Source organism: Phodopus roborovskii, unplaced genomic scaffold, assembly GCF_943737965.1.
Source record: "Phodopus roborovskii unplaced genomic scaffold, PHOROB, whole genome shotgun sequence".
Taxonomy (NCBI): Eukaryota; Metazoa; Chordata; class Mammalia; order Rodentia; family Cricetidae; genus Phodopus; species Phodopus roborovskii.
In genome coordinates this window covers 87,249-99,295 of record NW_026126547.1, presented here as the reverse complement: position 1 = coordinate 99,295, position 12,047 = coordinate 87,249, and the positions used below count along the sequence as shown (strand labels likewise).

Here is a 12,047-nt window from a genome sequence, read left to right as displayed (position 1 = left end):
GACTTGGATGATATTCACCTGCAGTATTTCTCTCCTTCCAGCATATCTTTGGGAATTTTACTAGAACTTTGACAAAAGCTCAGCCTTCTCCTTCTTCATGACCCAAATAACACAAAATCTGTCTGATTTCTGTTTGTGTGTCTCCTTTGTTTCACATAAAATAGTATGTTGCTCGAGCTACTTTCACTAGTCACTGTGCATAGTATGTTGTCTTGCCCAGACACTTCTTCTATGGTATTATATTGTTCAATTTGTTTACTTTGAAGTAAACTCCTGTCCTGGTGAGAGTCCATTTGGATGTGTAAATGCAGGGATCTGTAGTATTTCTGAAAGAATGTGAAGTATCAAGGACACAAATTAATGATTTTCTCATTTATGTTTATTGAGAAAAGCAGGTTATATTTATTTATGTTGGTATTGAATGACTAGCGGAGGGCATGGAGCCTCATGCTGCTACTCAGGACAGACGCCCCCTCCCCACCCCAATCACTCACGAGAAGCTGTCTTGATACAAAAGCATGAGGTCTTTTATATTCCAGTGCACTGGGGTCCATAGCCATACTCCACATGGCATAGAGGACTGGGAACCCTGGGCACAGGGTTCAGACAGCTTTTATAGGGTTACAACAAAGCCCCGAATCACAAACCAATCATCTCATAGCATCCAATGCGGACCAATCAATTTGAACTATCCAAGCCCGCACTTAGCCCAGGAAGTCTGCTTTCGCTAGGGCTTCTGGGTAGTGTTTAGCCCAGGAAGTCTGCTTTCGCTAGGGCTTCTGGGTATTGTGGCATGGCTCATTTCTTGTTTTCATTCACTCACAGGTGTTGTCATAAAACCACCCTGTTGTAAATAGTCAAGAATGACCTTTTGCCTACTCACTGCCAGGGGGCAGAGTCTAGGGAAAATTAGGCTAAATTTTTCCATCTTCACAGTATTTGCTTGAGGTACAGGAGAATACTGGCACAGGGATTGGTTTACAAACATTCCTTTCCTTTCCGATTCATCAAGTATTTTTCATAACCTTGATGTTTGGCCTAGTGTTTCTAAGACTGCAACAAAACACCATGAGCAAAAAGAAAGTTCAGAAAAAAGGGTTTAATCATGTTACACTTGCAAGATTGCTGTTTATCGTTAAAGAAATTCAGGAGAGGAACTAAATAGAGCAGTTTCCTTGAGGCAGGAGCCGATGCAGAATCCATGGAAGGGTGCTCCTTACTGGCTTTATCAGTCTGTTTTAGAATAGAAGCCAGAACCAAAGTCCATGAGATTCACTCCCTTTGTGCTTGGCCCTCCCACACTGGTTACTAATTGAGAAAATGCCTAACAGCTGTGATCATGAAGGTGATTCCTCAACGGTGTTCCATTGAGCTCCGATGACTCTAGCTTGTGTCAGGTTGGCACACGATTCCCTCCAGCCTCCAGTACAGTGTTCATTCTTGTCCATAGTTTTAATACATTCAGGAAATCCAAGAGACCTGGACTCTACCTGGTGTGGAGCCATTTTGTTATCATACACACTTGTTGCCCATGACTCATATAACTGAGACCTGTGACTTTGGGGAGGATGGTGTGGAAGGAAAAGCCAAGAGATGCCAAAGTTATAGCATGCTCAAAAAAAAAAAAAAATAATACTCCTGCTTTTTGCTGATGCCCTGCTCAGACGGAATAGTCAGTGAAGGAAGTGTCCTGATGTCCACTACAGTGGTCCTAACGACTTTGCAATCCACATGAAGTCTGAAGAGACCCTGAATGGATATCTCCATGCCTGTAAATGAGCTCTGGAAGCCACACATACCAGAATCCTGAATACTGACTTCTCTATAGAGCAACCAACCTTGATGCCTAACATGGAAATTGACACGCTCCAGTATAGGCTGATAATCTCTGTATCCAGGCCATATAGGTCCTGGAAACTGGTGAGGAAGCAAATTTCCCATGCTCTCAGAGCACTGTGCCTTCTTCCTGAACCATTCCATTGTGAGCCCTGGACCCTAATGTAAGCTTCAAAGAAATCAGAGGACAGTACATCTATCAGAGACCCATTGGTTCTGCCACCAAGATATTCCCCTCCTTTGTATTTTGACTGTTATTTTAATAATGACCATATTGTAAGTGACAAGTATCCACAAGAAGGAACCAAGCTCAGACTCCTAGCAACAAGGGAAAGGATGCCCAAACTGATCTAAGCCTGTAATTGGGGTATACACCAAGTATCATCATTCAGTCATTTTTCAGTAATTTATGGAACCAGATGCAGAGATCTACAACCAAGCACCAGGCCTACCTCAGGGAAAACAGTCCAAGAGAGGGAGGAGAGTAAATATGACCCAGGGAGGTCAAGATCATGATAGAGAAATTCAAAGAGAAAGTTTTACCCAGCTCATGGAAATAATGAACTCTTTGACCATCACCTATGGTAACTCATGGGCTGTGAGTTAGGCCCTTTGTATGTGGGAAACACTTGTGAACCATGGACTATCGGAGGACTCCTGATAGTAGGACAAGGATCAAACCTTGGTACTTGAGCTCTATTGTTGAAGCCCAATCCTGATGATGGGATGCCATGCTCAGACAAAATGCAAGGGAGAGGCTTGGTACTTCCCCTACTTAAAGTGCCAAACTTTGTTGAATCCTCATGGGAGCCCTGGACCGTGAAGAGGACTAGTTGACTGGGGGATTTCTCTTCATCACAGGAGAAATCCATGAAGATGAAGTCTCAATTCTGAACATCTATTGCCCAAATACATAGGCACAATACTAAAACTCTAATCTCACATAAAACCTTACACACTTAGAGTGGGAGACTTCCAGAACCCACTCTCACCACTAGACAGTCCCACCAGACAGAAACTTAACACAGAATCAAAAGAACTAACAGAAGTTATGTCCCAATTGGCTTTAACAGACATTTATAGAACATTCCATCAAACACAAAGAATATACCTTCTTCTCAGTTTCACATGGAACCTTCTCTAAAAATGAACACATACTTGGCAACATAACAGAGGTCAACATATCCAAACAATTTGAAATAGCCTCCTGTATCTTAAAGTTGGAATTCAACAACAACAGATTGCAGAAACCCTATAAACTCATGGAAATTGAAAAAATCCCCAGTTGCAAAGTTCCTGGCTCAAGGAAGAAATAAAGAAAGTGATTAAAGACTTCCAAGAATTCAATGAAATTGAAGACATGACATAGGCAAGGTTATGGTACACTTTGAAATCAGTAGAAGGAGTAAACCATTGTACTAAAGGCCTATAAGAAGAAAATGGAGGATAGTCACATTAAAGAATAAACAGCACAGTTCAAAGACCCAGAAAAAGACGAAAACTCACCATGGAGGACTAGATGGCAAGAAAAATCATTTTGGGTGCTGAGATGAATAAAGTAGAAACTCGTGGTGGGGCTTATCAGGGAAGAGAGGTGGGTGGCAGCCAGAAGTTGACTTCGATCATTCCTCAAACCCTGTAAGACCTGCCTAGCCACTTGATCACCTTGAAGCTGGGCAATGGCATGATGTATCGAAAAAGTGTCACTGACGTTCTAGTACTTATATCCCCCAAACCTAAAAACTGTCAGCTAGGCGTTGCTAACATCTTTAATCCCAGAATCTAGAGACATAGGCACCCAGATCACAAAAAGTCAAGCTTAATCTCTTAAGATAATTTTCAAATAGAATTCCAGGAAAACCAAAGCTGATATACATAAAAACATCTTTAAAAAACTAAAAGTAACAAAACAAAACAAAACAAAAAAACCAAGACAACAACAAAGCTTGTGTCAATTGTCAGTGGTGCCACCTTTAATCCCAGCAAGCGGGAGTCAGAGGCAGGAGGATGTGTGTGAGTTCCAGACCTTCGTGGACTACAGAGCTTGTTCCAGGACAGGCTCCAAAACAAGAGGGAGAAACCCTGTCTCAAAAATACCAAAAAGAAAGACAGAAAGAAAGGAAGAAAGAAAGAAAGAAAGAAAGAAAGAAAGAAAGGAAGGAAGGAAGATTGAAAGAAAGAAAGAAAGAGAGAGAAAGAGAGAGAGAAGGAAAGAAGGGAGAAAGGAAGGAAAGACAAAAGATAAGAAATCTGGAACCAATCCAAGAATTAATTGCAGTGAAGATTTGCATGTAAAGCTCATTGGGCAGATTAATGTACTGTGTGACACACTGCAGTCTTCTGAAGTCCTTAAGGCCTTAGTGTAAGAATTAACTCTCAGAACTTCAAATTGAATCAGGAAGCAGAGGGACAGAGGGAATGAAGTAGACTAGACTCCTTAATCTCAAGGACAAGCCCAGTGATGGAAATCTGCCTTTGGGATAACATTGTTGGGTTTGAACTTCACTACATCTCTAATGAACCTCAACCTAGACATGGAGTGCACCCCTGGGAGACATCCTTTTTTGATGGATTTACCCTTAGTCAAGAGGTATGAAATACCCCTCTAGGAGGATCTAGAGCTGGGAGGTGTGAAGTCACACGCCTTTAATCCAGATCTTGAGGCCAGAAGACACACCTTTATCATGGCCACACCTTCTACTGGTTGACTATATAAGGCCATTTGAGAAGGAGGGTTTGCTCTTTCCTGCCTTGCCCAGGCCTGGTTAGCAGTCCATTCCACGTCTGGAATTAGAGACTATTTCTTTGGTGTTCCAGCATATACTGAAGATTTGTTGAGAGATACGGCCTTGTGGATTGAAAACCTCTTGGAGTTTTGACTACAGTCTGTAAGTCATTCCAATGAATTCTGGAAGGTGGTGGGGGTGGTGACTGAATTATTGTATGAGATACTCTGTTGCTTAGAGAATCCTGAGTAATACATTTAAAAAGGCTCCATCACATGAAATTCCCTGCATATGGCAAAAGCTCATACTCAAATGACTAAGACCACAGGGACCTTTCTCATTTAAAGGAGCACCGTGCTTTAGTTCACATTATCGCAGGCATTGTGAGCACTTGGTTTTCAGTAGCAAGTGTTCCTTGCTTGGAACACTGCAGAAAGCATAGAGGTGTAACTTTCTAGGAAGCAAGACTTCGATGAGCAGAGAAATTTGATTCACTGTCACCAGCCAACCTAAACACCCAGCTCAGTAAAAACCACAGTTTCCTAGTTCCAGGGCTTGTAAGTCTGTTCCCTATCAGAGTGCTAATAAACTCTTCCTCCCAGAATTGACTTATCCATGGGACTTTATCACAGACAAGATGAAAATGACTAGGGCACTGGTATGGTCAAGATTCTGAGAAAGAAATACAAGAAAGAAAAAAATCCCACAACCACTGCCAGTTCTCACCACTCACAAATTCACCATTGGTTTGTTCTTGTGGAATTGCACAGAGGGCTCATGAGCAACACTCCATATTAGGTAGTGTCTACACAGTCTTGAACTGGGCCTTTTCCTTGGACATTGCAGTCACTGTCTGATTCCTACACTGCAGTTAGAACGTTAGAATGGTCCGGATTTGGAGATCTCTAATGGACTGGACCTCAACGTAGTGAAGATGTTTCCCAGTGGTTTTATATCCCTTCCGTAGAGTTATGTGTGGTCTTTCCTATTTATTTTACAATGTTAGTATATGTTCTATGGTTAATGTATGCCTATAGTTTACTTTCGCTATTAATCATCAGCTAATATTCAGTTTTGAAAATTAAGTCTCTTATTTCTCTTTGCATTTTTGTCCTGTCTTAAAACATTTTTAATGTAACACACATGCCGTTTTGATAATATCATCTTTTTTCATTTTTATTGATTTATTTTTTATTTTACATGTCTATCCCAGTTCCCTCTCCATCCCTCCCTCCCTCCCATTCTCTCTTCCTCCCTCTCATCCTCTCCCCCCCCCCCCTGCACCCTTGACAACCCTCCCCTCCCATCATCTCACCCCCATTCCTTGTATAGGGCTAGGCTATCAAGCTGGGGTCATGTAAATCTGTCAAGTCATTTGAAGTTGGAACTAGGACTTTTCTCTTGGCTCTAGGTTAGTGGATTATCCCTGTATGGGGGATGCGTCCACGAGGTCCTTTTGTGCACCAGGAATACATCCTGGTTCTACTGTCTGAGGTACCTAGGACTGCTCAGTCCTTCTAGCTGAGACCCAATTTCAGTGGGTCTGAGTTAGTTCCATGCTGGATTCCCAGCTATCTGTCTGGGGGGGGGCATTAGCTCCTCTTTGTTCAGGTCAGTTGTCTTTATGTGTTTCTGCAACCTGGTCTTGTCCTCTCTCTCTGCATATTGATTCTAGTTTGACTAAGTGTTTAGTTGTGGGTCTTTGCTTCTGTTTCCTTCCAACAGGTTCAAGATGAGGGCTGCATGATGGCGGATGAGTTAATTGTTGATCTCACTATCCGAGAAGGGTATTTATGGTAGTCTTTCCACAGTTGCTCCAATTGTTATTTGGCAGCAGTCTTGAAGGCCTCTAGACCTTTCTTTAGGTTCTTTTTCTCTCTTCAAACCCAATAATGGCTCCCCCTTGTGTGTCTGGTCTCTCTTCCTCTCCATCTCTCTCTCTGTCTCTCCCTCTTCTGTCTTTTATTCCTACCCCTGACTCGCACGTGCTTTCCTCTCCTTACCTTCTTTCTCCTACTTCTCTCTCTATTCACTGCCCAACACCCCCCTTCCCATGTGCACTGGAGGACTAGTTCCCCCCTTCTGTGAGGGATCTTGTATGACTCTCTTAGAATACAACTTGTATCCTCATTCTTTGGAGGTGTGAATTATAGGCTGGTGATCTTTTGCTCTAGATCTAAAATCCATATATGAGCGAGTACATACCATTTTCATCTTTTTCAGACTGGGTTACCTCATTCAGGATGGTTCCTTCAACTTCAGTCCAATGCCTGCGATTTTCAAGATTCCATTATTTTATTCTGCAGAGTAGTATTCCATTGTGTAGATGTGCCACATCTTTATCCATTTTTCAGTTGAGGGGTGTCTAGGTTGCTTCCAGGTTATTGCTATTACAAATAATGCTGAGATAGTTACCCAGAAATTTGTCCATTTCCTTTGAATTTTCAAATATTGTGGAATACAGGTTTTCAAATTATGACCTGAAAATTGTCTGGATTTCCTCTTTGTCTATTGTTATGTTCCCCTCTTCGTTTCTGATTTTGTTAATTTAGTTGTTCTTTCTCTGCAATTTGGTCAGTTTGGAGAAAGTTTTGTAGCTTGTTGATTTTATCAAAAAACCAACTCTTTGTTGCATTGATCTTTTTGTATTGTTTTCCTGGTGTCTATTTTGTTGATTTCAGCTCTCAAATTGATTATTTCCTGGTGTCTACTCTTCCGGGCTGAGTTTGCTCCTTTTTGTTCTAAGGATTTCAGTTGTGCTGATAATTCTCTTATGTGACTATTCTCTGTTTTCTTCATATGGGCACTTAGTGCAATGATCTTCCCTCATAACACTGCTTTCAAGGTGTCCCATATGTTCGAGTATGTTCTGGTCGAGTTTTAGGAAGTCCTTAATTTCTTTCTTTATATGTTCTTTGACCCAGGTGTGGTGCCACTGCACATGTTCAGTTTCCATGGGTTTGTAGGTTTTCTGCCATTTGTGTTGTTGTTGATTTCCAATTTTAATGCATGGTGGTCTGATAAGATACAGCTGATACTCCAATTCTCTTGTACCTATTGAGGTTTGTTATATTGCCTAGTATGTGGTCCATTTTAGAGAAGGTTCCATGTAGAGCATAGAAGAAGTTATATTCTTTGTGTTTGGAGGGAAAGTTCTATAGATGTCTGTTAAACCCAGTTGAGACTTCTGTTAGTTCTTTTGTTTCTTTATTAACTTTGTGATTGGTGGTCCCCTCTGTTGGTGAGGGTGGTGTGTTTAAGTCTCCCACTATAAGTGTGTGAGGTTTTATGTGAGGTTTGAGTTTTAGTGGTGTTTCTTTTACGAATGTGGGTACCTTTGCATTTGAGCCATAGATGTTCAGAATTGAGTCTTTGTGTTGATGGACTCCTTGAGATGAATATGAAATGACTATCTTCATCTCTTTTGATTAATTTTGGTTTGAAGTCTAACTTATTAGATATTAGGATAGCCACACCTGCTTTCTTCTTGGGTCCATTTGATAGGAAGATTTTTTTCCCAACCATTTACCCTCAGGTAATGTCTATCTTTAAATCTTAGATGAGTTTCTTGTATACAACAGAAGGATGAATTCTGTCTTTGCATCCATTCTGTTAGCCCGTGTCTTTTTATTGGCGAGTTCAGACCATTAATGTTGAGGGAGAGGAAGGACACTGGGGATTGTTGATTGTTAATGCTTGTTTGTTTTAGATTTCATGTTGGAAATGGTAATGTGAATATATTTGTCATGCTTTACCCTTGGTTTCTGGTGAGGAGGGATTATCATTTGCCTACATCTTTGTGAGCATAGTTAACATTCTTGGGTTGTAGTTTTCCTTCTAAGACTTTGTCGGGCTGGATTTGTAGATACATATTGTGAAAATGTGGCTTTGTCATTAAATATCTTCTTTACTACATCTATAGTGATTGAGAGTTTTGCTGGCTATAGTAGCCTGGGCTGGCATCCCTGAACTCTTAGAATTGTAAAACATCCATCCAAGACCTTATTGCCATGAGGGTTTCCTTGGAGAAGTCAGGTATAATGTTGATAGGTCTGCCTTTAGATGTTACCTGTACATTTTCCTTCACTGCTCTTAGTATTCTTTCATTATTCTGTATGTTATGTGTTTTGATTATTATATGTCCGGGTTTTTTTTCTTTGGTCCAGTCTATTTGGTGTTCATTATGCTTCTTGTACTTTCAAGGGCATGTCCTTCTTCTGATTGGGAAAGTTTTCCTCAAAGATTTTGTTGAATATGGTTTCAGCACCTTTGAGCTGGGCTTCCTCCCCTTCCTCTATGCCTATTATTCTTATGTTTGGCATTTTCATGGTGTCCCACATTTCCTGGATGTTTTTTGTTAAGGATTGGTTGGATTTACAATTTTCTTTGGTCGATGAATCTATTTCCTCTAGCTTATCTTCCACGACTGTGAATTTCTCTTCCATCTCTTAAATTCTGTTGGTTATGCTTGCATCTGTAGTTCCCTATCATTTGACCAGTTTTTCTATTTCCAGCATTCCTTAGGTTTGTCTTTATTTTCTCTATTTCAGATTTCAAGTCTTGAACCGTTTCCTTCACCTGCTTAATTTTTTTTTATTCTTGGCTTTCTGTACTCTCTTTATTTTCCTTAAGAAATTTGTTCATTTCTTCCAATTTTTTTCTTTGTTTATTCTTCCATTTCTTTGAGGAATTTTCTCACATCTTCTTTGAGGCTCTCTATCATTTTTACGATTATAATATTTAAGTCGTTCTCTTCTGCTTCATCTGACTTGTGTCATGGTCTGGTTTGTGTAGATTCCCCAGATTCTGCTGGTGTCATGCTTGTCTTTCTGTTGTTAGGTGTTTTGTTGCATTGCCATCTTCCCACAGCTATTCCAGTAGGTGTTGGTGGGGTCTCCCCCTGTCTCTATGGTACTTCCCCAATGGGCTTTGTTGGGTCAGATGTTGGATGTCTGTAGTTTTGGGTGGTCCAAGCTCTCGAGGTGGTTTGTCTACAGGCAGGGGCCTGATGATAGGCATCAATGATCAGGCTCCAGCAGAAGACTGGAGCTGGGAGTCAAAGATCTCAAATGTTGCAACTCCGGGTGTTCCTTAAGCTGATAGGCAGATCTAGCCTGAGCCTTGCACTCTAAAGCTGAGGCCTCCTTAGCAGAGGCCCTGTGATGGGGGTCCTGATTATACCATCTGAAACATGCCTGTGCTGTACTTTGATCATATTCTCCTGGAGCCTTTCGATCCTTCCTGCATATCTTTGTGACAGATACCATGACTTTGGAAAAAGCTCAGTTTCCCTGCTTGCTCCTGACCCAGACAACACAAAATAGATCTGATTTCAGTTTGTGTATCTGCTTTGTTTTTTGTGAAACTATATCTGGTTCTAGCTACTTGAATTATAACACTGGGGTTCACAACTCAATGTGCTTAGTGTGGGCTCCTCCCCCAGAGTCTCCTTATATGCTATGCCATTGTTAATTTGTTTTGTGTGAAGTCCAATCCTTTTCCTGTGTGAGTCCAATACCTTGTGAATGAAGGGATCTGTCCTGTTTTGCTGAGATGAATGTAAAGTACACAGGACTCTCTGAAATGATTTTCTCATCTATGTTCATTGAGGAAAGGAGTTTAGTGTTTATTTGTGTGCTCATTTGCTTGGTGGCTCAAGGCAATACTGACACTGGGATCATTTGTCAGACATTCCTTTCCTTTTTCTTTCAAGAAGTGTTTTCTTCTTGAACTGGTGTTTGTCTTTGCGGTTCTATTGCTGCCACAAACACAATGACCAACAAGAAAGTTCATAATGAAAGGGGTTAAGCTGCTTACACATACAAGGTGGCTGTATATCTCTAAGACTTTGGGTGCATCATACATTTTTTGATCTGTCATATTTCACAGAAGATAATTCATAGCATTGGACCACCATGTAAAATTGCTTTCATTCCTGTTTCTAGCATTGATTGCACCACGAATTATCAACAAGATAAAACAAGTGAAATTGCAGGGAGCATCATGGCCAGGCACTTGGAAGAGGAGATCCTCCATCAAGACTTCAGAATCTTAAAATCTCTAGATTTTGGTTCATTTGGGGAGGTGAAGCTTGCATGCCATCTTCCTACAAATACACAGGTTGCTGTCAAGGTGCTGGAGAAAAATCCAACTGCTGTGACTGACAACACCTCTGAAATAGAGATCCTTCAGTCTTTGGAACACAGAAATATAGTTCGATTATTTCATGCCATTGACACAGTGAACATGACTTATGTTGTTATGGAGTATGTTCCTGGAAAGAATTTGGAGATGTTCCTTAGGAACGTAGACTATCTGACAGAGGATGAAGCTAGACCAATATTCCAACAGGTGGTGATGGCAGTGCACTTTCTCCACCAAAGACTCATTGCACATCGTGATATTAAATTGGAGAATATCCTTATTGACAGAGCTGGAAACGTCAAGCTTTGTGACTTTGGATTGGCCATTCAGCTCAAAGAGGGGCAGATGTTGAAAGAGAGATGTGGCTCCTTGCACTATATGGCTCCAGAAATCTTGGCAGGGAAACCCTATGATGGGCTGGCAGTTGACATGTGGAGCTTGGGAGTTGTCCTCTATGTGCTGGTCACAGGACAATTTCCATATGAAGAAAGGACTTATCATGGTATGCATAAGGTCATCAGCAACACAAAATATCCACTTCCCTACCACCTATCAAAGCCCTGTTGCCAAACCATTGGACGATTACTCGCGGTCCCGACCAGGCACAGGATAACAATAAGTCAGCTCCGGGAAAGAAGATGGCTGGGCCACATTAAAGATCATGTAGAACCAGCAAAGAAGGAAATCCTTCTGAGGGTCGTAGACATATTGTGCACCAGTGGCTATAGCTGTGAAGAAATCGTGTCAACCCTAACTCACAGACAACCAAATACTAAATTAGCAGCGACTGTCAATATACTTAAATATAAGTTGATCTCCGGGGAGTGTCATCAGAAAAATGGGAAGTCCTGTTTAAACACCAGCCGTGTAGGAGCTCTTCAGCCCTTTTTCCCATTGAAGAGGGCTGCCAGTACACCTTCCTTACATAAAATTATATAAGCTGGGAAGTATAACTTGGAGGAGGAAGGTGAAGAAGGAAAAGCCAAGAGATTCCAAAGTGAAAACTTGCTCGACAAACTCTCCTGCTTAGAGATGTTGCCCAGTTCAAAGACTCAAGAAAGGAAATGTCTGCATGGCTAATGTCATCCACAGTGCTACAGGTACTTTGCAATGCACATGAAGTGTGTGGACAGCCAGCCTTGTGATGGCACCACATGTGAATCAGGTCTGCATGCAACACCGACAATGATTTTGAGCACCATCTCCTCTTTACAGCAACCACCCCTGAAGATCAACATGTCCAATGACCAGCCTCAGGTTCCACCCACAATCTCAGGATCGAGGGTATTCAGGGTCTGGAAACTGGTGAAGAAACGTTTATCCCATGTACTCAGAGAACTG

At 41.4% G+C, this 12,047-nt stretch overlaps 1 protein-coding gene across 1 annotated transcript; it reads left to right on the top strand.

The window, feature by feature from the left end:
- The first annotated feature begins 10,565 nt into the window (after positions 1 to 10,565).
- LOC127233881 (putative sperm motility kinase W) lies at positions 10,566 to 11,645 on the top strand. The gene has a single exon (XM_051200552.1). It carries the CDS (start codon positions 10,566 to 10,568, stop codon positions 11,643 to 11,645), a length of 1,080 nt encoding a protein of 359 aa, XP_051056509.1.
- Positions 11,646 to 12,047: the final 402 nt, after the last annotated feature.